General features: G+C 44.4%; 1 protein-coding gene across 1 annotated transcript in view; it reads right to left on the bottom strand.

Moving 5' to 3' along the window:
• Positions 1-1840: 1840 nt before the first annotated feature.
• The window catches only part of RBP3 (retinol binding protein 3), a 55018-nt gene continuing 34715 nt past the window's right edge, over positions 1841-22143 (bottom strand). Inside the window, exons 3-4 of the mRNA XM_077251143.1 lie at positions 10474-10616; positions 1841-3223 (exon numbers count right to left, since the gene is read on the bottom strand). Coding sequence (XP_077107258.1) covers positions 2907-3223; positions 10474-10616 — 460 coding nt within the window. The 3' untranslated portion in view covers positions 1841-2906. The remainder of the gene's footprint in view (positions 3224-10473; positions 10617-22143) is intronic.

Here is a 22143-nt window from a genome sequence, read left to right as displayed (position 1 = left end):
GAGACAGCAGCGCTTTTCACGGTGCAGAACAGGAGTCAAGAAGTGGTCCTAAATCAGTACAGGGACACAGGTCACTCGCCAAATGGCCACTCATTGCTTGGGCTGATGCCTTTCATACCGAGCGAAACGGACAGAGGTGTATTGAGCTCGCACAGGTAGGACTCTGCATTATCGCAAGAGGCGGTATGTCCCCGTAATGTAATGCAAGACATACAGGAAAGCGTAGGGAAAGCGATGAATGTGAACTGCGTGGAACCTGATGCTAATGCTGTTACTGACTGGAATGTACTGAGAAAGTCTAATAGTAAAGTTCTTTGTTTTAAGTTGGAAAAGGATTCTGTCTCTTATTGTTCAACGGAAGCACTGGAACCACAGCCAGCCCGATGGGACCCAGATATTGCAGAGGGTGAAGCAATAGATATGCCGCAGAAGGGACAGTGCTTACATGTAAGGGGGGCCAGAACATGTGTAATCAGTTAATCTCAGCTATGACTACGGCTTTGGCTCTGCACCTTACAGAAACACAGGTCAGGGAGCAAGTCGGGACATGCACACAACAGTGGGCACGCTGTCATGTCGGACGCTATTCACACTAGGGCGTCCCACAGACAGCGGTAATTCCACATTCGTCCACTATACGCTCAGTGGCGCCGGCTAGACTTTGTCCAGGTTGTCCGGGGTTAATCTAGCTGGTAATCGGGTTGGAGGCTGGGTCACGCCCGTGGCCTTTAAATAGTCATTCTGGACTTTGGGCATCGCCGATTATAGCTTGTGTCTTGTGTCTGGTGATCTCGGTCTGGAGTGGTGGTCTAGGAGAAGAAATATCGTATCTGGTGGTGTATTATCCTTTGTCATATTTCTCCTTCCTATATTTGTATTTGTTTTGCCCTGTGCACATTATAGTATTTTCCTGTGTGTCTGCGGCGTGGTGCGTTTTTAGTTTTCCCTGTCTGTGCTTTCTGTAGGGGTTGGTGTGTGGTCTTATCACTGGGTGGCGGGTGGAGGTTTCAGCATAGGACTGAAACAGGAGTCAGGGTCAGGCCTGGCAGCCCAGACAAGCACACCATCAGTGTAAATTCTGTGAGAGGGACAGACAGGGTTTTCCCTAGTCTGAGGGATATCGCAGGGGCCCGGGTAATCAGCTGTAGTCTACCCAGTACCCGCATGACACACGCCTACAGAGAAACACGATTACTAACAGAGTCAGCTGCTCAGGCCGAGGGACCGGAAACTATCACCGGCACCAGACCTTGGTCATATGGCATCTAAATAGCTGCCCTCAATCCAGAGAGAGGCAGATAGAATTAACCCCTGTCTGACCAGGACGGGATAAAGACAAACCCCATCCTAAATCAGCTCCACTGAAGCACTTACCACCAATGTCGCTCACGCTTCTGCAGCGCTGGGAGTGACATAGCAGCATGATCACATGACCTGATCACTTTGCTGATGTTGCCCTGACCCGGTGGCCAGGGCTTCAATTGTACTTGCGCCTCACAGACGTGAGTACAATTTATCACTGGGAGCCGTTGGACTGCAGCTTCTCTGAGCCGGCTGTCCGTTTGACAACCAGCTTAGAGAACAACCAACTCCCGGTCCAGTCCAGGGGCCCCAAAATGCAAAAAAGTAGCCACTAGATTGACACCTCGGACCCCCTCATCATACGGCAGGACGGCAGCATCACTGCCAGCTGCGCTCGGGGCAGATGCCCCACCTGCCCCCCCAGATAAGCCTCTGCATCTATTACTGGTGATAGGTGATGAAAAGTAATTAGTATAAATATATAAAAAATACAGGTATATATTTGAAACAATATTTTATTTGAAAAATGTTTCTGCAGAAAAAGACTTGTGAACAATGTAAAGCAATTGAGCACCCTTAAAAACCATCTTTTACCAATATAAATGGAATCAAAAGTCAATATAATATACCTTTCATTCTGGTACAGGGTTCCAAATCCCCTACACCGACATAAAGCCGAATGATATATAACTTCTATGCCCAAAGCCAGGGTTGCCAAGTTGATCTTTTATTTTTTTCTGGACAGTTAACACTTTTAATGGAAACATTGGAAAACCAAATCATTAAAATTTTATGTAAGTAACCTACTAACTAATTACAATCATAAAAATCTGTATAAGTTTAAAGGGAACCTGTCACCCCCCCAGGCGTTTGTAACTAAAAGAGCCATCTTGAGCAGCACTAATGCTGCATTCTGACAAGGTGGCTCTTTTAGTTCTTGTTCCTGCCACAGCTGAAAGAATCGTTTATCAAATTTGTCCATCATACCTCGAAATCGCCACCTAACACAGGCACACCACAGCCATCACTCAGGGCCTCTGCGCGCCGGGCGCCGCCACCACAGCCATTTGAAGAAGGTTAGATCCTAATTGATTACTATTACCTTATTGACTTCAAAGTAAAAAGAGCATGCAGTGTGCGCCCTCTAGTGGCAACAGCAGAATTTTAATGTTGTACTTTGCAGGGGATATGGAGAAGAATACTCTGATCAATATAAAGATATACTGAATCTAACAATGAATTACCTCCTATTGATGAAAGTGTTAAAAGGTGAACATTCACTTTACAGTCACAAAACAACTACAATGGGCAAGTGTTTATTACACAGGACAGATTAATACATACATCAATTATTATTATAACAGCTAACGTATACATTACATTCAGAGCACATAGAACTGTTGGGCTTGATTTCTGCATATAGTACTAGAGTGTGTAGTCTAAAGGATCCTAGTTTGTAGATACAACATGCCACACATGCTACTTACACATATGGAAAGTATATAAAAATTAGAGTAGATTATATATTATTTTTTCGGTTCTAATGCCCATAAAAATATTCTTCCTAAACCCACACATAAAATAGTAATATGTCACCTAATGTCTTATAACCGAGAAGCCAGGATCTGCTTTGCTTGCTGCAGAGCTGTTTCAGAGGGGACCTCCAAGTCAGGTAAGACCCCCTTCCCTTCCCAAGAATCTTTGGGCTCACTCATGGCTGATCGCAATGTAGGTATAGTAAGGTATAGGTGGGTATCATCCACATGATAGGTCTGCGGAGGGTGGCAGCCTCCACTTGTTTTTTCTCCAATGATATATGCCCTTCTCAGTCGTTTCATTATGTACACAAACTCCTCCGCTGCCCCCTCCGTTACAGAGCTGGTCAGAATTATGAGGGGTTTCGCAGAACCGTATGGAACACCTGCACAAATACCAAAACAGAAGATTAAATCTTTCCAAGACTTAGAGATCATAGAGAGAGAGAGATCTTAGAGAGGTCATCTGTACAAAGCCCAGTACATGCTTGCCATTTTTATTGCTCAAAATACAGTCATAAACTGCCTACAAAATATCACCACAAGGTGCAAAAATATTATGCAAGGATTTGTCACAATTTGATTACATAGCATTTATTTGTTGTGTCTCCCCCTAGCATCCCTCATTTTGTCCGCTCTCTCCTTTTGCACTGTGGGATGCGGAGTGTTGGTCTGGTGTGCCTAGTGATATGGAAAACATTCAAGAAGAAAGAAGAGGAGAAACTTGGCACTGTGAGGCTATGGAAGTTGCTGTTATCAATCCTCTTTTTCCTCGGTTCTGACCTTCCAACCTTGTTAACATTTTGCTATAGACTAGGATTACTCAACCCATATACTAAAGTTAATGGTTGGATAGACATGTTAATGATATGCAAATGATGAAAAAATGGAAACAACATTTTCAAAATATCTCAATAACATTGAGTATCAAATACTTTGGTTCTACAACCAAATGAATGCAATGCTGAGATGTTGGTGTACCTCGAATGAAGACTAGAGCTATTTAAAATTCTTGATCCTACCTGCCCATATAATTGCAGGCTTTTACCCCGGGAGAGATATCATGTAAAGTTTAGGGTAACAACAAAGGGGTACACCTTGTCGCAGGCTGTTGGGCTCACACAAATTGGCCAATTTGTATACTAAGTATCTTAATTTTTTTGTTGTCTACAGCAGTAATGCAGATAAGCAGCAGAATGGCAGACGTTAGTATTGGAAGGTCCAAGGATGGTGGAAATGATACCAAGAAGGGGCCCAGGATGTGTAACAATATACCAGAAGTGTCCCAGAATGGGGAACGGTATACCAAGAAGGAACTCAGGATGGAGGACATTATACCAGAAAGGGGCCCAAGATGGGGACCATCATACCAAGAAAGTGCTCAGGATGGGGGACATTATATCAGGATGAGGTGCAGGATGAAGGACATTATTACAGGAAGAGTCCCAGGATAAGGGAAATTATTACAGAACAGGGCCAGGATGGTGAATATTATACCAGGAAGAGGCCCAGGATAGTGAACATTATACCATGAAGAGGCCCAGGATGGGGAACATTATACCAGGAAGAGGCCCAGGATGGGGAACATTATTACAGAATGAGGTCATGATGGCTGATATTATTACAGGAAGGGGCCCAGGATGGAGGACTTTATTACAGGAAGGGCCCCAGGATGTGAGACATCAGTACATGGAGGTCAAATATGTAGGTCTTTATAGGATATACAATAAAACACGGTAACTACAAGGGCCCACATATTTTAAAAGCTTGCATGAGGGAGCCTAGATCCAAATTTTGCTTCGGGGCCTACCGGACTCTAGTTACACCCTGATGTACAGTATATACTGGAAATATTTGGTTATGGTCTGGTGATGTTATTATGAGACTCTAATATTGCATTATTGATGGTAATAGAGTACAGGTGTGTACAGGTACAACGTGACGCAGGGCAGTATCTGTGGGCGAGGTATTCATCTACCGCCACGCTACATGAACATGGGGAGTCCTGTCTGGGTGTGTGGGCTTTGTCTAAGGGGGCACTACACCCTCACAGGTTTCATGATGCCAGTGACTTCAGCTGGCCAGGACCAGATGTTGTAGAGTTTAGTGAGAGAGACCACCTTTCAAAAATGAACTGTCTTTTACTGAACATCACCGTAGGGAGGGATATGTACAGTGGATGGTGGGCACAAAATTTCATGGATGTTTATCTTAATGCATGGAATATCTTCACACACATTCTCTCTTTCCTTTCATAAACTCACTGGATTCTGCTTCAGTTATTTCCTCTGCCTTCACCACAACCCTGCACAGTGCTATGGGAGTTTCCTTTGTTTCCAAGAATGGCTCTATGGTCCAGTCCTGTACTTCAATCCGCTCCAGTCTCTGTAGAGTGTCTACTCAGCAGTTTCACTGCCCGACACAGCGTGGCGTGCACTGAAGTGGCGTTATCGCACCCACTGAGGAGGAATGATGGAAGAGGGAGCGTCACCTGACATGCTCTCCTCTATCACTGCCCTCTTCTGTATCAGCATCTACAATGCTGATACAGTTGAATGCACGATGCAGGGGGCCAGAGCTGGATTCCCCTGATTCACGGGCCCCATAGCGGCAGCGTAGTGTGCCGCTATTTAGCTGCATGCCACTGGCTGGGGGCCACTGGAGGAGTGGGGTCCCGAGGCAAATGCCTAGCTTGCCTGCCCCTTAAGCCGTCCCCGGTGGCATTATTCTGTCACTATGTGGTGGTATTATATATAGTGGTACTATTGGCAATATTGGTCTTGCTGAAAACATTGATTTTCTCCAACTTCAAGCAGGGTAATATTTGTCATTGAGACCCCCATCTGGGGAAGTGGGTGTTTGGTAGCAGCACAGGCCTGTGTCATTTCTAATGCCAGGAGTGAATTTCAGTCCCAGTTCAGGTCTAAATGGGTATCGATTGGCACTGCTGCTTTCACATTAAACAGCATATTATTTTTGCAGTGTTTGGTCACACTTATTTTAAGGGAACCTGTTGCATTAAAAATGCAGTTTAAAGAGTAACTGTTGTTTCAATTTTTACTTCATAAATCAAGAGTGCACAAGAAAATAAGCAACATAATAATAGAAATCTGCTTCTTTCTCTGCCAGGACTGTACTTTAATTCTCAAAATTGTCAATTCACAGGTACAATATGTGAAAACAGATTTTACACTACTGAGATAGGAGATGAGAGCTGCTACTGATCAGTTTCTATGTAAAGGGAAGAGTGTAAGGGTATGTGTCCACGTTCAGGAAAATCTGCGTTTTTGACGCAGCGCTGAGCCGCAGCGTCAAAAACACAGCGTCCAGATGTTACAGCATAGTGGAGGGGATTTATTGAAATCCCGACTCCACTATGCGTTAAAAAACGCATGCGTTTTTGCCGCGAAAACGCACATGCGGGGCGTTTTTTCAAAACGCAGCATGTTGCTACAATGAGCAAAACACGCAGGAACACCGCAGGTGACCTGCCAGTGACCTCAGGTGCATTTTTGGTCAGAATTTTACCTGCATAAAATCCTGACCAAAGCCTGAAGCAAACCTGACCATGGACACATACCCTAAGGCTGCGTGTCCACGTTCAGGATGGCCGGCGGTATCGCCGGAGCGGCTAAGCCCCGCCCCCTTCTGGGACGCGATGATGCCGGATGTGTTAACTGTACACATCCGGGATCATCGCACCCCTCCCACAGGGCCCTGTGTTATGCCTTGCGGGGACGCAGCGTCCCCGCAAGGTGAACGGACATGCTGCGATCTGAAAAGACGCGCAGCATGTCCGGAGTCGCAGGCCCGCCGCGTGCGGGTTTCCACGCATAGTGGACACGGGATTTCAAAAAAACCCCTCCACTATGCTGGAACATCTGGACGCTGCGTGTTTGACGCTGCAGCTCTGCGCAGCGTCAAAAAAGCAGCGTTTACTGACCGTGGACACATACCCTAAGGGTATGTGTCCACGTTCAGGATTGCATCAGGATTTGGTCAGGATTTTTCATCAGTATTTGTAAGCCAAAACCAGGAGTGGGTGATAAATGCAGAAGTGGTGACGTGTTTCTATTATACTTTTCCTCTAATTGTTCCACTCCTGGTTTTGGCTTACAAATACTGATGGAAAATCCTGACCAAATCCTGATGCAATCCTGAACGTGGACACATACCTTTAGGGTATGTGTCCACGGTCAGTTAACGCTGCGTGTTTGACGCTGCGTGGGGCCGCAGCGTCAAACACGCAGCGTCCAGATGTTCCAGCATAGTGGAGGGGATTTTTTGAAATCCCGTGTCCACTATGCGTGGCAACACGCACGCGGCGGCCCTGCGACTCCAGACATGCTGCGCGTCTTTTCAGATCGCAGCATGTCCGTGTTCCTTGCGGCGACGCACAGGGCCCTATGCGAGGGGTGCGATGATCCCGGATGGGTAAAGTTAACAGATCCGGCATCATCGCATCCCAGAAAGGGGGCGGGGCTTAGCGCCGAGCGGCTTCGCCGCTCCGACGATACCGCCGGCCATCCTGAACGTGGACACACACCCTAAGGCCGGCGTCACACTGGCGAGTTTTACGGACGTAAGAGCGCAGAAACTACGTCCGTAAAACTCGCATAACATACGGCACAATTATTCTCAATGGGGCTGCTCCTATTAGCCGTATATTACGGTTCAGTATTATACGGCTTTCTACGGCCGTACAAAATCGCAGCATGCTGCGTTTGTCAGCGTACTGCGCAAAAAAATCGCCAATGAAAGTCTATGGGGGCGAGAAAAATACGGATTCCACACGGACCAGCAGTGTGACTTGCGAGAAATACGCAGCGCTGTTAGTGAAAAGTCGGTAATTCAATTGCCGGCTTTTCATTTCTCCTGCACAAACCCGACAGGATATGAGACATGGTTTACATACAGTAAACCATCTCATATCCCCCTTTTTTTTGCATATCCCACACTACTAATGTTAGTAGTGTGTATGTGCAAAATTTCAGCGCTGTAGCTGCTAAAATAAAGGGTTAAATGGCGGAAAAAATTGGCGTGGGCTCCCGCGCAATTTTCTCCGCCAGAGCGGTAAAGCCAGTGACTGAGGGCAGATATTAATAGCCAGGAGAGGGTCCATGGTTATTGGCCCCCCCGTGGCTACAAACATCTGCCCCCAGCCACCCCAGAAAAGGCACATCTGGAAGATGTGCCTATTCTGGCACTTGGCCACTCTCTTCCCACTCCCTGTAGCGGTGGGATATGGGGTAATGAAGGGTTAATGCCACCTTGCTATTGGAAGGTGACATTAAGCCAGATTAATAATGGAGAGGCGTCAATTATGACACCTATCCATTATTAATCCAATTGTTGGAAAGGGTTAAAAAACACACACACACATGATTAAAAAGGATTTTAATGAAATAAACACAGCGGTTGTTGTAATAATTTATTGTTCTCTCAAATCCATTTGCAGTCCCTCGCTTGGCAACATAATAAACGCACAAGATACATACCTTCTGATGTACTGTCAGGTCCAACGATGTAATCCATCTGAAGGGGTTAACTAATATTACAAGCAGGAGCCCTGCTATAATGCAGCTGTGCTCCGTGCTTGTAATTCCCCTGCGAATGAATGAAATGTAGGTCATTGACCTACATTTCATTCATTTGCGGTGATGCGCCCCCTGGTGGATGTCCTCATATGACCTGGAGCGTGGGAAAAAGTTCCCAGGCTGCAGTTCATGAGAACATCCACCAGAGGGCGCCTCACCGCGACTGAATGAAATGTAGGTCAATGACCTACATTTCATTCATTCGCAGGGGAATTACAAGCACGGAGCACAGCTGCATTATAGCAGGGCTCCTGCTTGTAATATTAGTTAACCCCTTCAGATGGATTACATCGTTGGACCTGACAGTACATCAGAAGGTATGTATCTTGTGCGTTTATTATGTTGCCAAGCGAGGGACTGCAAATGGATTTGAGAGAACAATAAATTATTACAACAACCGCTGTGTTTATTTCATTAAAATCCTTTTTAATCATGTGTGTGTGTGTTTTTTAACCCTTTCCAACAATTGGATTAATAATGGATAGGTGTCATAATTGACGCCTCTCCATTATTAATCTGGCTTAATGTCACCTTCCAATAGCAAGGTGGCATTAACCCTTCATTACCCCATATCCCACCGCTACAGGGAGTGGGAAGAGAGTGGCCAAGTGCCAGAATAGGCACATCTTCCAGATGTGCCTTTTCTGGGGTGGCTGGGGGCAGATGTTTTTAGCCACGGGGGGCCAATAACCATGGACCCTCTCCTGGCTATTAATATCTGCCCTCAGTCACTGGCTTTACCGCTCTGGCGGAGAAAATTGTGCGGGAGCCCACGCCAATTTTTTCCGCCATTTAACCCTTTATTTTAGCAGCTACAGCGCTGAAATTTTGCACATACACACTACTAACATTAGTAGTGTGGAATATGCAAAAAAAAAGGGGATATGAGATGGTTTACTATATGTAATCATGTCTCATATCATGTCGGGTTTGTGCAGGAGAAATGAAAAGCCGGTAATTGAATTACCGGCTGTTCACAGATATCGCGCTGAATGAAATCTAAATACAGAATATATATATATATGTGTCTCAATGACATATATATATATATATATATACTGTATATATGTTTTAATGAACATTTGAGCACATAAATCCATTAGATGTCGGTTTTGCAAGCCTGCGCGAAAATCTCGCAGTACGGATGCCATACGGATTACATACGGAGGATGCCATGCGCAAAATACGCTGACACACCCTGCCTACGGATCACTATTTTGGGAACATTTCACCGTATTTCGGCCGTATTACGGCCGTAAAATACGGACCGTATTGTCTTACGCCGAGTGTGACGCCGGCCTAAGGGTCGAGGAGAAGCTAGAGGCAGACCTCCTCCCTCTTCTATCTACATAGAATCTCATCAAGAGCAGCTGCCATCTCCTGTCTCAGTAATGGGAAAATCTGCTTCAATGAAAACATTATATCAGAATTGAGAATGAATGAACAGTCATGGAGGAGAAAGAAGCAGATTTTTAGTATAAGTTATGTTACAAAATTTCTTCTTTTCGAGCATACTATTGGTTTATGAAATAAAAATTAAAACCATGGCTACCCTTTAGGCTATGTGCACACATAAGAAAAGAAGTGCAGAATTTTCTGCACAAAATCCACAGTTCCTGGCAGAATCCGCAGCCGCGTTTTTGCCGTGGTTTTTATACAGATTTTGTGCGGTTTTATGTGGAATTGCTGTGGATGTTGTGCGGATTTTCTGCAGTTTTTGCCACTGCGGATTTTTAACATTGGGGGGTGCAGAAACGCTGCAGATCTGCACAAAAGAAGTGACATGCTCTTCTTTGAAATCCGCAACAATTCCGCACTGATTTTTCCGCACCATGTGCACAGCTTTTTTTTTTTTAGATTGATTTACATTGTACTGTAAATCACAGTGCAGATCTGCAGCGTTTCTGCACGGAAAAAAACGCTGCGGATCAGCACTAAATCTACATCGCGTGCACACAGCCTTACACTCCTGTTATGGGAAGGTGAGCACCAACAGGAGGTATTGCCCAGGGGACCATGTTGCTTTAGTCTCTTCTTACCTGCAATTTTAGACAGGGTCCACAAATCAGAAATGACATTTGCAGTTCGACTATAGACTTTATCTAACAGAACAGGGGTTTTCTCATCAAAGAAATAGGAGCAAAGTGCAGGGATGGAGTTGGTGGGACCTCCAATATTGAATCTGAAAGAAAAAGAAAAGTTAACGATGTTTATTATTATTTTACAAAATACTGTACATGCCTTTATTATGGTTCATACCATAAGACAGTGAGTGGAAAAGACTAGACTAATGTATTTATTTTAATCACAATCATAGAATGTTAGAGTTGGAAGGGACCTCCAGGGTCATCGTGTCCAACCCCATGTTTAATGCAGGATTCACTAAACCATCTCATACAGAAGTCTGTCCAGCCTCTGCTTGAAGACTTTCATTGAAGGAGAACTCACTACCTCTCGTAGCAACCTGTTCCACTCATTGATCACCCTAACTGTCAAAAAGTTTTTTCTAATATCTAATCTGTATCTTCTCCCTTTCAGTTTTATTCCATTGCGTCTTGTGTTTCCATGTGCAAATGAGAATAATGATGATCCCTTTACACTGTTACATACCTTCAGATATTTGTAGACAGCTATTAAGTCTCCTCTTAGCCTTCTTTTTTGCAAGCTAAACAATCCCAGATCCTTGAATAGTTCCTTGTAGGACATACTTTGCAGTCCGCTCACCATCCTGGTAGCTATTCTCTGAACTTGCTCCAGTTTTTCAATGTTTTTTTTTTAAGTGTGGCACCCAGAACTGGGCACAGTATTCCAGATGAGGTCTGACCAAGGAGGAGTAGAGGGGGATAATTACTTCATGTGATCTAGACTCTATGCATCTCTTAATACATCCTAGAACTGTGTTTGCCCTTTTTGCTGCTGTTGCATCACACTGTTGACTCATGTGAAGTCTGTGATATATTAGTATACCCAAGTGTTTTTCAACGTGCTGTTGCTTAGTTCTATTCCTTTCATTCTTTAGATGTAAATTTAATTTTTCTTGGCCAGATGTAGAATCTTACATTTTTCCCTGTTAAATACCATTCTATTAGACGCTGCCCATTGTTCAAGCTTATCTAGATCCTTTAGAATACTTTCTCTGTCTTCTCTAGGGTTAAACATCCGTCCTAGTTTACCTTCTGTTCCCTTATCTTAAGCACTTATGAAAATGTTGAACAACAGTGGGGCCACTACAGAACCTTGTGGCACCCCACTTAAAACTCTCTTCCAATTGGATGTGCAACCATTTATTACCACTCTTTGAGTACGATCACTGAGCCAGTTATGAATCCACCTAACCGTAGCCTTGTCAATCCCATGCTTGATAATGTTTTCAGTATGGATAGTATGAGATACTTTATCAAATGCTTTGCTCAGGTCAAGATATACTATATCTACCACTACTATATCTATCATATACTCACCTTATCCCAGCAAGTCCAGCAGCAGACAGCGGTAGATCCCAGGCAGACGAATGCATTGATGTTGCGCCGGGACTCACATCGCTCCGCTCTGGACCTGCAATTATTTAGTCCACAGGACCAAAGTTGTCTGCAGTCTACAAAATGGAAAGCAGCAGTCAGGAGCGTACATAGAAAGCAAAGGGCCCCATAGTAGAAGTTCTAACTAGGCGACCCCCAAAAAGAAAAAAATATATATTTAGCTGGTTCATAGAAGATTATATCTCACAATTTTGCAGCCTTTACAAAGCAATTTTCTTCCTACTAGAGCCATAGATTCACCTATCATTGCACTCATAAAATATGACGTCAACACACGTGCCCAGCAAATACTGTAAGATATAAATTCCTCCACAGTACCCTCCACATACACAGTATTTTGACCTTACTGTACCCCATCCCTCAACTCGACCCAGAAAAGTATGGTGACCCCAACACAGTATGATCTCTCATCTGTGACCCACCCACAGCCCTCCATGCAGTATAATGGGCCTACGTGCAGTATGATGGCCCTACACCTCTCTACACTGTATAATTGCACCAACACAATCCTCCACACAGTGTGATGAACCAAAAAAAACCCTTCACACTATATAATTGCTTGCATACAGTGTAAAGTCTTTAACATAGCCTTCCAAATATTACAATAGCCCCCATATAGCCTTCCATATAGTATAATGCACTTACCGTAATCCTCCATATTGTATACTGAATTCCCTATAGTCCTCCGTATAGTATACTGCACTCCTCATAGTCATCCATATAGTATAATGCACCCCATAATCCTACATATAGTATAATGCACTCCTCATAGTCTTCCATATAGTATAATGCACCCCATAGGCCTCCATATAGTATAATGCACTTGTAATAATTATAGGGGATAACTCAGGAGACTCTTTGCGTGGAACAAGACAACTATAGGACACAGTTTTATAAGTGGTAAAGTCTATATTATCACACGGTGATTCAAACAGGTGCAGAGAGAAACTCAAGTCCACAACACTTGGTGCAAATATCAAATGCAGGTCAGCGGTCTATAGGAAACTTCAGAGGAAAATGCAATCATGCAGAAAGTCTATGAAGCACAATTATTCTTGAGGATACTTGACACGAATAAGTCCTTGCTTAGCCCAAAACACAGATAGATATGCTTATAAGGCAGTTCAAATAATAACTTAGCTCAACCAGGGAGGTCTGGGTAATAGTCTCAGGTTCTTGCAGAGCAGATACAGCTTACATGTCCAGCAAATGCAGATGGAAGTAAACACGAGCAGCAGATGAAGGAGGATTACTGGAACTGGTGTATGCAGCAGGAACTCAGAGCAGAGTAGCAGGATCACCACACAGGTTCACAGGAGCAGGTATATAGCCAGGGAGTCACCAGAGGCCAGGAGCTGGATGCAAGGCAGAATACTCTAGCACAGACTGAAGGCTGGGGTGGAGTTTTATAGCAGGAAGACACAGTGCACATGAGACCAAAGACGCCATCTTGGAAAAGGACAGTAATGCACAAAAAGGTAATAAAAAATGTTCAGAGTCCTGACATTACTCCCTCCTTAGAAGCGGCCTCAGGACGATCCTGGACCTGGTTTCTCAGGGAATCTCTGATGAAAACGAGAAATCTTCTGTTGGGCATTGATGTTTTCCACAGGTTCCCAAGAGTCTTCCTCAGGGGGATATCCCTGCCATCTTATCAGATATTGGAGCCGATTCCTGCGAATCCTGGAATCAACAATTTCCTCCACCACAAATTGTTCTTGACCATCAATCACCACAGGCTGTGGAGGTGGCACAACACGTCCCTGGAAGGTATTAGGAGATACAGGCTTTAGTAAAGATACATGAAAAACTGGGTGTACCTTCTTAGTCCTAGGCAGCTTCAGCCGGCAGGCCACAGAGCTCACAATACCGTTGATCTTGAAAACGCCAATGAATTTCTGTCCAAGTTTTTGTGAAGGAACGTTTAACTTCAGATTCTTAGTTGCTAACCACACGGAATCTCCTACCTTGAACATGGGTGCAGGTTTACAGAATCTATCAGCCGATCTCTTATAACGTTCTTGAGCTGTGGTCAGGGATTCCTTCAGAACCTCCAGATTTTGCCTCATCACAGTCAGCCTTTCCTCCACTGCTGGAACCGGAGAAGTAATTGGAGACCTAGGTAAGATACACAGATGATAACCCAGATTGGCAAAGAAAGGTGTAATTTTAGTGGAGGTGCTCTGAGAATTGCTATATAAAAATTCGGCTAACGGCAGCAACTCCTACCAATCATTCTGGAGATGGCTGACATAGCATCTTAGATATTGTTCCAGTGTCTGGTTGGTACGCTCAGTCTGACCATTTGTCTGGGGATGGTAAGCGGGAGAGAGACAGACATTAATATTGAGTGCAGAGCAAAACCCTTTCCAGAATCTTGAAGTGAACTGCACTCCACGGTCAGAGATGATCTCATCCGGAACCCCATGCAACCGAATGACATTCTTTATAACCAAGTTCACTGTATCTTTAGCTGAGGGGAGGCCGGTGCACCGAACAAAATGAGCAGCTTTAGTCAGGCGATCAACTACCACCATGATTGTACTCATGCCCCCGATGTAGGCAGCTCCACAATAAAGTCCATTGATATAGACCCCCAAGGGCGGGACGGAACAGGTAATGGTTGTAGAAGACCTGTAGGTGCCACATGAGGAGTCTTGTAACGAGCACATACCTCGCAAGAGAGAACATAGTCCTTGGTATCCTTCAGGCAAGTTGGCCACCAGAAGAATTGGCTCAGGAACTCTTGTGTCTTCTGTACCCCCCTGTGACCAGCCAACTTGGAGTCATGTACCAACTTGAGGATCTGCAGACGGACGACCTCAGGGACGTAGAAACGTCGATCTCTGAACCACATGCCACCCTTAAAGACAAGATTAATATCCACAGGTGGGTTGGTCAGAAATACATCACCATCATAGGCCTCCCTGCACACCTTCCACAAGTCCTGATCGTGGATAACTCTGATGAAATTGGCATCAGATAGAATGGTCTTGGACGGGGCTCCAGGTACGGAATCCACAGCATGGATTCAGGATAAAGCATCAGCCTTCCCATTACGAGAACCTGGACGGTACGAGATAACAAAGTTAAATTGATTTAAAAATAAGTTCCAACGAGCCTGACAAGGAGAAAGACATCTAGCGGATCTAAGGAACTCTAAATTTCGATGGTCAGTTAGCACTATGATCTGTTGTGCAGCTCCTTGCAGATGATGCCTCCATTCTTTGAAAGCCGCAATAATAGCCAGCAATTCCTTGTCTCCCACGTCGTAATTCTTCTCTGCTGAGGTTAGTCTACGGGAAAAGAAAGCACAAGGATGTAGCAGACCCTTCTCTCCAGTTCTTTGGGAGAGAATAGCCCCCAAAGCATTATCAGAAGCGTCCACCTCCACAATGAAAGAAAGTGTTGGATCTGGGTGTATCAACAGCGGTGCTGAAATGAAACAGATCTTAAGCCGATCAAAAGCTTCTTGAGCCTGTGATGACCACTTAAAGGGCTTTTCCTTCTTTGTCAAGGAAGTAATGGGACGGACAATATCAGAAAAATTTCGAATGAAGCGTCTGTAGAAATTTGCAAGACCAATAAAACGTTGGACCTCCTTAACGTTCTTGGGTACCGGCCAGTCAAGGATAGCCTGAATCTTACCAGATTCTATGTTCAGCCCCTGGGGACAGATGATATAACCTAAGGACTGTATCTCAGAACGATGGAACTCGCATTTCTCCGGCTTAATATACAGATGGTTCTCTTTCAGACGTCTTAAAACAGTTTTGACATGTTCTTCATGTTCCTGTAGAGAGTCAGAAAAGATTAGTATATCGTCCAAATAGATCACTACAAACTGGTCCAACAAATCTCTGAAAATGTCATTAGCAAGGTGTTGAAACGTTGCAGGGGCGTTACAAAGCCCGAAGGGCATCACAAGAGATTCAAAGTGTCCATACTGGCATCTGAATGCTGTCTTCCACTCATCCCCTGGACGAATACGCACCAAATTATAAGCTCCACGAAGATCCAGTTTAGAGAACACCTTAGCATGGCAGACTCTTTCCAGTAATTCGGGAATCAGAGGCAAAGGGTAACGGTTTCGTACGGTTACCTTATTGAGTTCCCGATAGTCAACACAGGGTCTCAGGGTCCCATCCTTCTTCTTTACAAAAAAGATAGGTGCCTCTGCTGGTGAGGAAGAAGGATGTATGAAGCCTTTGGCCAGATTTTCATCAATATACTCCTTTAAGGCTTGAAGCTCAGGTGCCGCCAAAGGGTATATGTTACCAAAAGGAATAACTGCCCCAGGAAGCAACTCAATGGGACAGTCATAATGCCTGTGTGGAGGAAGCTGATCTGCATTCTTCTTGTCACAGATGTCAGAGAACTCTTTATATGCTGGAGGTAAAGAAAATACCTGTACATGTGGTTCCGTAGCCGTGGACTCAGGGACAGCTTCTGTTAACGCTGAGTTGCTCCTTGATGGAAAGATAATCTCCTTGGTCTCCCAGTTGATAATTGGGTTCTGAGAACGCAACCAAGGAATGCCTAAAATCAGAGGAAAATGAGGAGAAGAAATTAGCAAGAAAGAAAGTTGCTCCTGATGATTAGGCTCCAACAAAATTTCAAGGGGTACGGTCTCCTGATCCACAGGCCCAGAGATTAAAGGTGACCCATCCACTGTTTCCATGGTAATTGGAGAGGCTCTTTGCTGAATTTCAATACCATGTTCCTTGGCAAATGCGATATCCATGAAATTGCCACCTGCACCAGAGTCAATCATAGCTGCACTGGAAATCCAATGTCCTGAACACAGGATCTTAATAGGGGGAGAACAGTGAGAGTTCTTTTCCTTAAGCTCCTTGGGGTGAAGTCATAGAAAGTGAATGGAATACAGCGTTTAAAGGCAGGCTACATTCAGAGATGTCAGATTCATCATCACAGTTGTCATACTCCCCTACTGCTGCTTGCACCTTGTTAGGCCATCTAAGACACTTAGGACAATTGATCAAGAAGTGGTCAGACTGGCCGCAGTAGAAACATAGACTTTCACGAAGGTGATGCTCCCGGCACTCATTGATCTTGCGCCTCTGAACGGAATCAATTTGCATGGGCACCTCCTCCACCTCCCGAGATGTTTTACCTGCAGGCTCTTTGGAAGGAAGGGAAAAGTTAGAAATACGATTATATGCAGCAAACTTCTCCTGCCTACGCTCAGTAAGGCGAATGTCAATGCGCACACAATGCTGTATAAATGTCTCTAGCTCTTGTGGTGACTCAGAGCGAGCTAGTTCATCTTTTACAATACTAGACAGACCCCTTTTAAAATTAGGCAATTGTGCATAACTGTCCCAATTGGTATCTACCGCTAATCTCATGAATTCAGTAGCATACTCAATAACAGAACGTTTTGCCTGGCGTAAAGACAATAAAGCAGATTCAGTGGTTGCACGGTGATTAGGATCATCAAACATTAATGCCATAGCGGCCAAGAAATCATCCAAGTTATTTAACCGTGGGTCACGAGACTCAATCATCGGATTCGCCCAGGCGAGCACTCGTGCGGTCAGCAGCATTATTACACACAATACTTTGGATCTATTATTAAGAAAGCGGTCAGCATGCACATCAAAATATAGCATACATTGATTTACAAAGCCACGAAATTTGTCGCGATCACCATTAAATCTGAATGGGGGCAACTTAGGTGGGCTAGCTGGTGGCGGTTGCCCAGAGGGAAAAGTTGCTTTTGCAGCTATTTGCGTGCTTATGTCCTGAAATGCCCGTCCATACTGGGACTCTATGCCAGCAAGTTTGTTTTCCTGGGCTGCCATGCGGGTGCTTAAGTCCTGCAAAGTCTGTCCAAACACTTGTTGATTGTGTTCAAAGCTTCCAATCTTCTTTTGCAGACCTTCCACATCTTTCTGCAGTGATCTAATTATAGAAAACACCTGCTGTAGTCTGCTTTCTGCAGTCATTGTTCCAGCAGTCTCCTTTTTTTTTTTAGGCTAGAGTATCCTGTAATAATTATAGGGGATAACTCAGGAGACTCTTTGCGTGGAACAAGACAACTACAGGACACAGTTTTATAAGTGGTAAAGTCTATACTATCACATGGTGATTCAAACAGGTGCAGAGAGAAACTCAAGTCCACAACACTTGGTGCAAATATCAAATGCAGCTCAGCAGTCAATAGGAAACTTCAGAGGAAAATGCAATCATGCAGAAAGTCTATGAAGCACAATTATTCTTGAGGATACTTGACACGAATAAGTCCTTGCTTAGTCCAAAACACAGATAGATATGCTTATAAGGCAGTTCAAATAATAACTTAGCTCAACCAGGGAGGTCTGGGTAATAGTCTCAGGTTCTTGCAGAGCTGATACAGCTTACATGTCCAGCAAATGCAGATGGAAGTAAACACGAGCAGCAGATGAAGGAGGATTACTGGAACTGGTGTATGCAGCAGGAACTCAGAGCAGAGTAGCAGGATCACCACACAGGTTCACAGGAGCAGGTATATAGCCAGGGAGTCACCAGAGGTCAAGAGCTGGATGCAAGGCAGAATACTCTAGCACAGACTGAAGGCTGGGGTGGAGTTTTATAGCAGGAAGACACAGTGCACATGAGACCAAAGACGCCATCTTGGAAAAGCGCAGTAATGCACAAAAAGGTAATAAAAAATGTTCAGAGTCCTGACAGCACTCCCCATAGTCCTCCATACAGTATAATGCATTCCCTATAATCCTCCATACAATATAACGCACTCCCCAAAGTCCTCTATATAGTATAATGCACTTCTCATAGTCCTCCATACAATATAATGCACTCCCCGTTGTCTTCCATACAGTATTATGACCACCACAATGTTCACGTTGATTTTTTTAAAAAATAATACAATACTCACCTCTCCTCCTCATTCCCTGTGTACTCCATTCTGAAGCACTGCAGATCTCAGCACAGCGGGTGCCATGTAGTGACATCATCGCACCCACTGTGCTGAGATGTCAGATGCCAAAGAAGAATGATGGAGGTTACTTCCTTGTTTATCATTGCTTTCAACTCTATTGGCATTCAGGATGCCTATACAGTTGAACTTTCGATGACAGACGGGGGCCCCATGGCGGCCGTGTGGCCTGCCGCCATTGGTGACAGTACAGGGAGATTGTGCGCTGACGCAGAATTTAACTGTATTGGCATGGTGCGCACTTCGATATGGTTAAAATTAGCATAGCTATGTGTGGGCCATTCAGAGCATGAAGCTTGGGGCAACTGCACCTTCTGCTCCCCCAGTAACGGCGCTAATGTGTACACAACCTATTTCTACTACTTATGTGTACCATATAGTAGAAATGTTGATGTCAATACAAGTTACATAAATTACATTTTAGGAGGGGTGGGAACTGAGTGAAATTCTAGCAGTGTAAACATCTGTATCCCAAGAGAATAAAAATCTTGGCTTGTATTTGTTCCTCATCCGGGCTGACGTGATTCTTCATCTAAGGCTGGAGACACACTGGTGCGAGATACGGCCGAGTCTCGCTGGTTAAAAGCAAGCTGTGGCACCGGCACTCCGGAGCGGAGCGTGCGGCTCCATGTATTGCTATGCAGCTGCACGCTCCGCTCCGGAGTGAAGGTGCCACAGCTTGCTTTTAACCAGCGAGACTCGGCCGTATCTCGCACCAGTGTGTCTCCGGCCTAATAAAGTTGTTGAGTGGATTAGCAATGTTTGGTAAGTGCCATGAATTTTCTTTTATGAATTTTCTTTCTTTTGTACTAAATACACTTTGAATGTCTACACTGAGAACCAAAGTTCACTCTTGTCCTTGAATTTTTTATGTGTTTGCTGGACTTAGTGCTCATTCAGACAACAGTTTTTCGCTTATAAGTTTTATCCGTCTTTTGCACTGATACAACTCAAACCTGTCATATGGACTCGTATACAATAGGTACTTGTTATACAGTAGCAGGGAAACTCGGATGCCATAAGTGAAATTTAGATGCCATCTGTGTGATGTCCATTTTTCACGAACTGATTGGAGAAACTAGAGAAATATCCATCATTTTTTTGCATACAAGTAAAATTGATGAAACTCTAGTGGTAAAAACTGACTCCATGACCAAACTCTGACGAAAATCTGATTCAATGAAAGTCTGACCGTCTTCTATGTACGAGGAAAAAATCACTTAAGTCTGAATGATTTGCTGTAGTTTTTCCTGTGTTTACCACGTATTTTACAGTGCTGGCAAAGTGAATGAGATTTCTGAAATCTCATGCACACGCTGCAAAATTTTTCCTTGCAGATTTGAACCTTTAGGCCATGTTCACACGTTCCTGATTTCCCTGCTGTTTTTTCTGCACTAAAAACCGCAGCTCTTGGCAGAAAACGCAGGTGCGGTTTTTGGTGCGTTTTTGGTGCGTTTTTTGATGCGGTTTTTAGTGCGTTTTTTATGCAGTTTTCTCTGCAGATTGTCTGTGTTTGACACAAATAAAGCTTTAACTGCAGTGGGGGATAAAAAAAAAAAGAAATGATGTCATTTCCTTGTCCAACCCTTTTCTTCTTCCATCCTCCATTTTGGGACTAAACACCAAAATGAGTGGACGTGTTTTGAATGACAGCGCTCCGCAGAGTGCTGAGCGTAGGCCAGATCACAGCCCGCGGATCCAGCTCTATCCAGCTATTTAAGTCTACGTTCACATTTGCGGTCTGCGCCGCAGCGTCGCCGCATGCATCATGCGCCCCTATATTTAACATGGGGGCGCATGGACATGCGTCGCACTTGCGTTTTGCGCCGCATGTGTCACTGCGGCGCACGCGTCCGGGCGCAGAGGACGCAGCAAGTTGCATTTTTGCTGCGTCCAAAATCGATCAAAAAAAGGACGCATGCGGCGCAAAACGCAGCGTTGTGCATGCGTTTTGCTGCGTTTTTGTTTGCGTTGTGCGTTGCGGCACCGACGCTGCGGCGCACAACGCAAATGTGAACGTAGCCTAAGTGCCACGTATTTAAGTGCCACGTATCACGTATTTCAGTGCCACGTATTTCAGTGCCACGTATTTAAGTGCCACGTATCACGTATTTAAGTGCCACGTATTTAAGTGCCACGTATTTGTGTGCCATGTATTTAAGTGCCACGTATCACGTATTTAAGTGCCACGTATTTAAGTGCCACGTATTTCAGTGCCACGTATCACGTATTTAAGTGCCACGTATCACGTATTTAAGTGCCACGTATTTCAGTGCCACGTATTTCAGTGCCACGTATCACGTATTTAAGTGCCACGTATCACGTATTTAAGTGCCACGTATCACGCATTTAAGTGCCACGTATTTCAGTTGCACGTATTTTTGCTATTGTAAGGTGGCATTAATCCCGGTTAATAATGGAGAGGCGTCAATAAGACGCCACGTATCACGTATTTAAGTGCCACGTATCACGTATTTAAGTGCCACGTATCACGTATTTAAGTGCTACGTATTTCAGTACCACGTATTTCAGTGCCACGTATTTCAGTGCCACGTATTTCAGTGCCACGTATCACGTATTTAAGTGCCACGTATCACGTATTTAAGTGCCATGTATTTCAGTGCCACGTATTTCAGTGCCATGTATTTCAGTGCCACGTATTTCAGTGCCACGTATTTCAGTGCCACGTATCACGTATTTAAGTGCCACGTACCACGTATTTCAGTGCCACGTATTTCAGTGCCACGTATTTCAGTGCCACGTATTTAAGTGCCACGTATCACGTATTTAAGTGCCACGTATCACGTATTTAAGTGCCACGTATTTAAGTGCCACGTATTTAAGTGCCACGTATCACGTATTTAAGTGCCACGTATCACGTATTTAAGTGCCACGTATCACGCATTTAAGTGCCACGTATTTCAGTTGCACGTATTTTTGCTATTGTAAGGTGGCATTAATCCCGGTTAATAATGGAGAGGCGTCAATAAGACGCCTATCCATTATTAATCCAATGAAAGGGTTAAAAAAAACCCACAAACGCTAGAAAAAAAATATTTTAATGAAATAAAGACACCCACTTTTTGACCATATTTTATTGTACGCTCAATCCGTCCTGAAGACCCTCGACCTGAAAAAGACGCAAAAAAAAAAATTCATACTCCCTGGCCCTGTCCGCAGAAATCCATCGAGGGTCCCACGAAGATCTTCCA

Source organism: Ranitomeya variabilis, chromosome 4, assembly GCF_051348905.1.
Source record: "Ranitomeya variabilis isolate aRanVar5 chromosome 4, aRanVar5.hap1, whole genome shotgun sequence".
In the NCBI taxonomy this organism is placed as follows: domain Eukaryota; kingdom Metazoa; phylum Chordata; class Amphibia; order Anura; family Dendrobatidae; genus Ranitomeya; species Ranitomeya variabilis.
The sequence above is the reverse complement of the archived record's forward strand: the minus strand, read 5'-3'. Positions and strand labels throughout refer to the sequence as shown.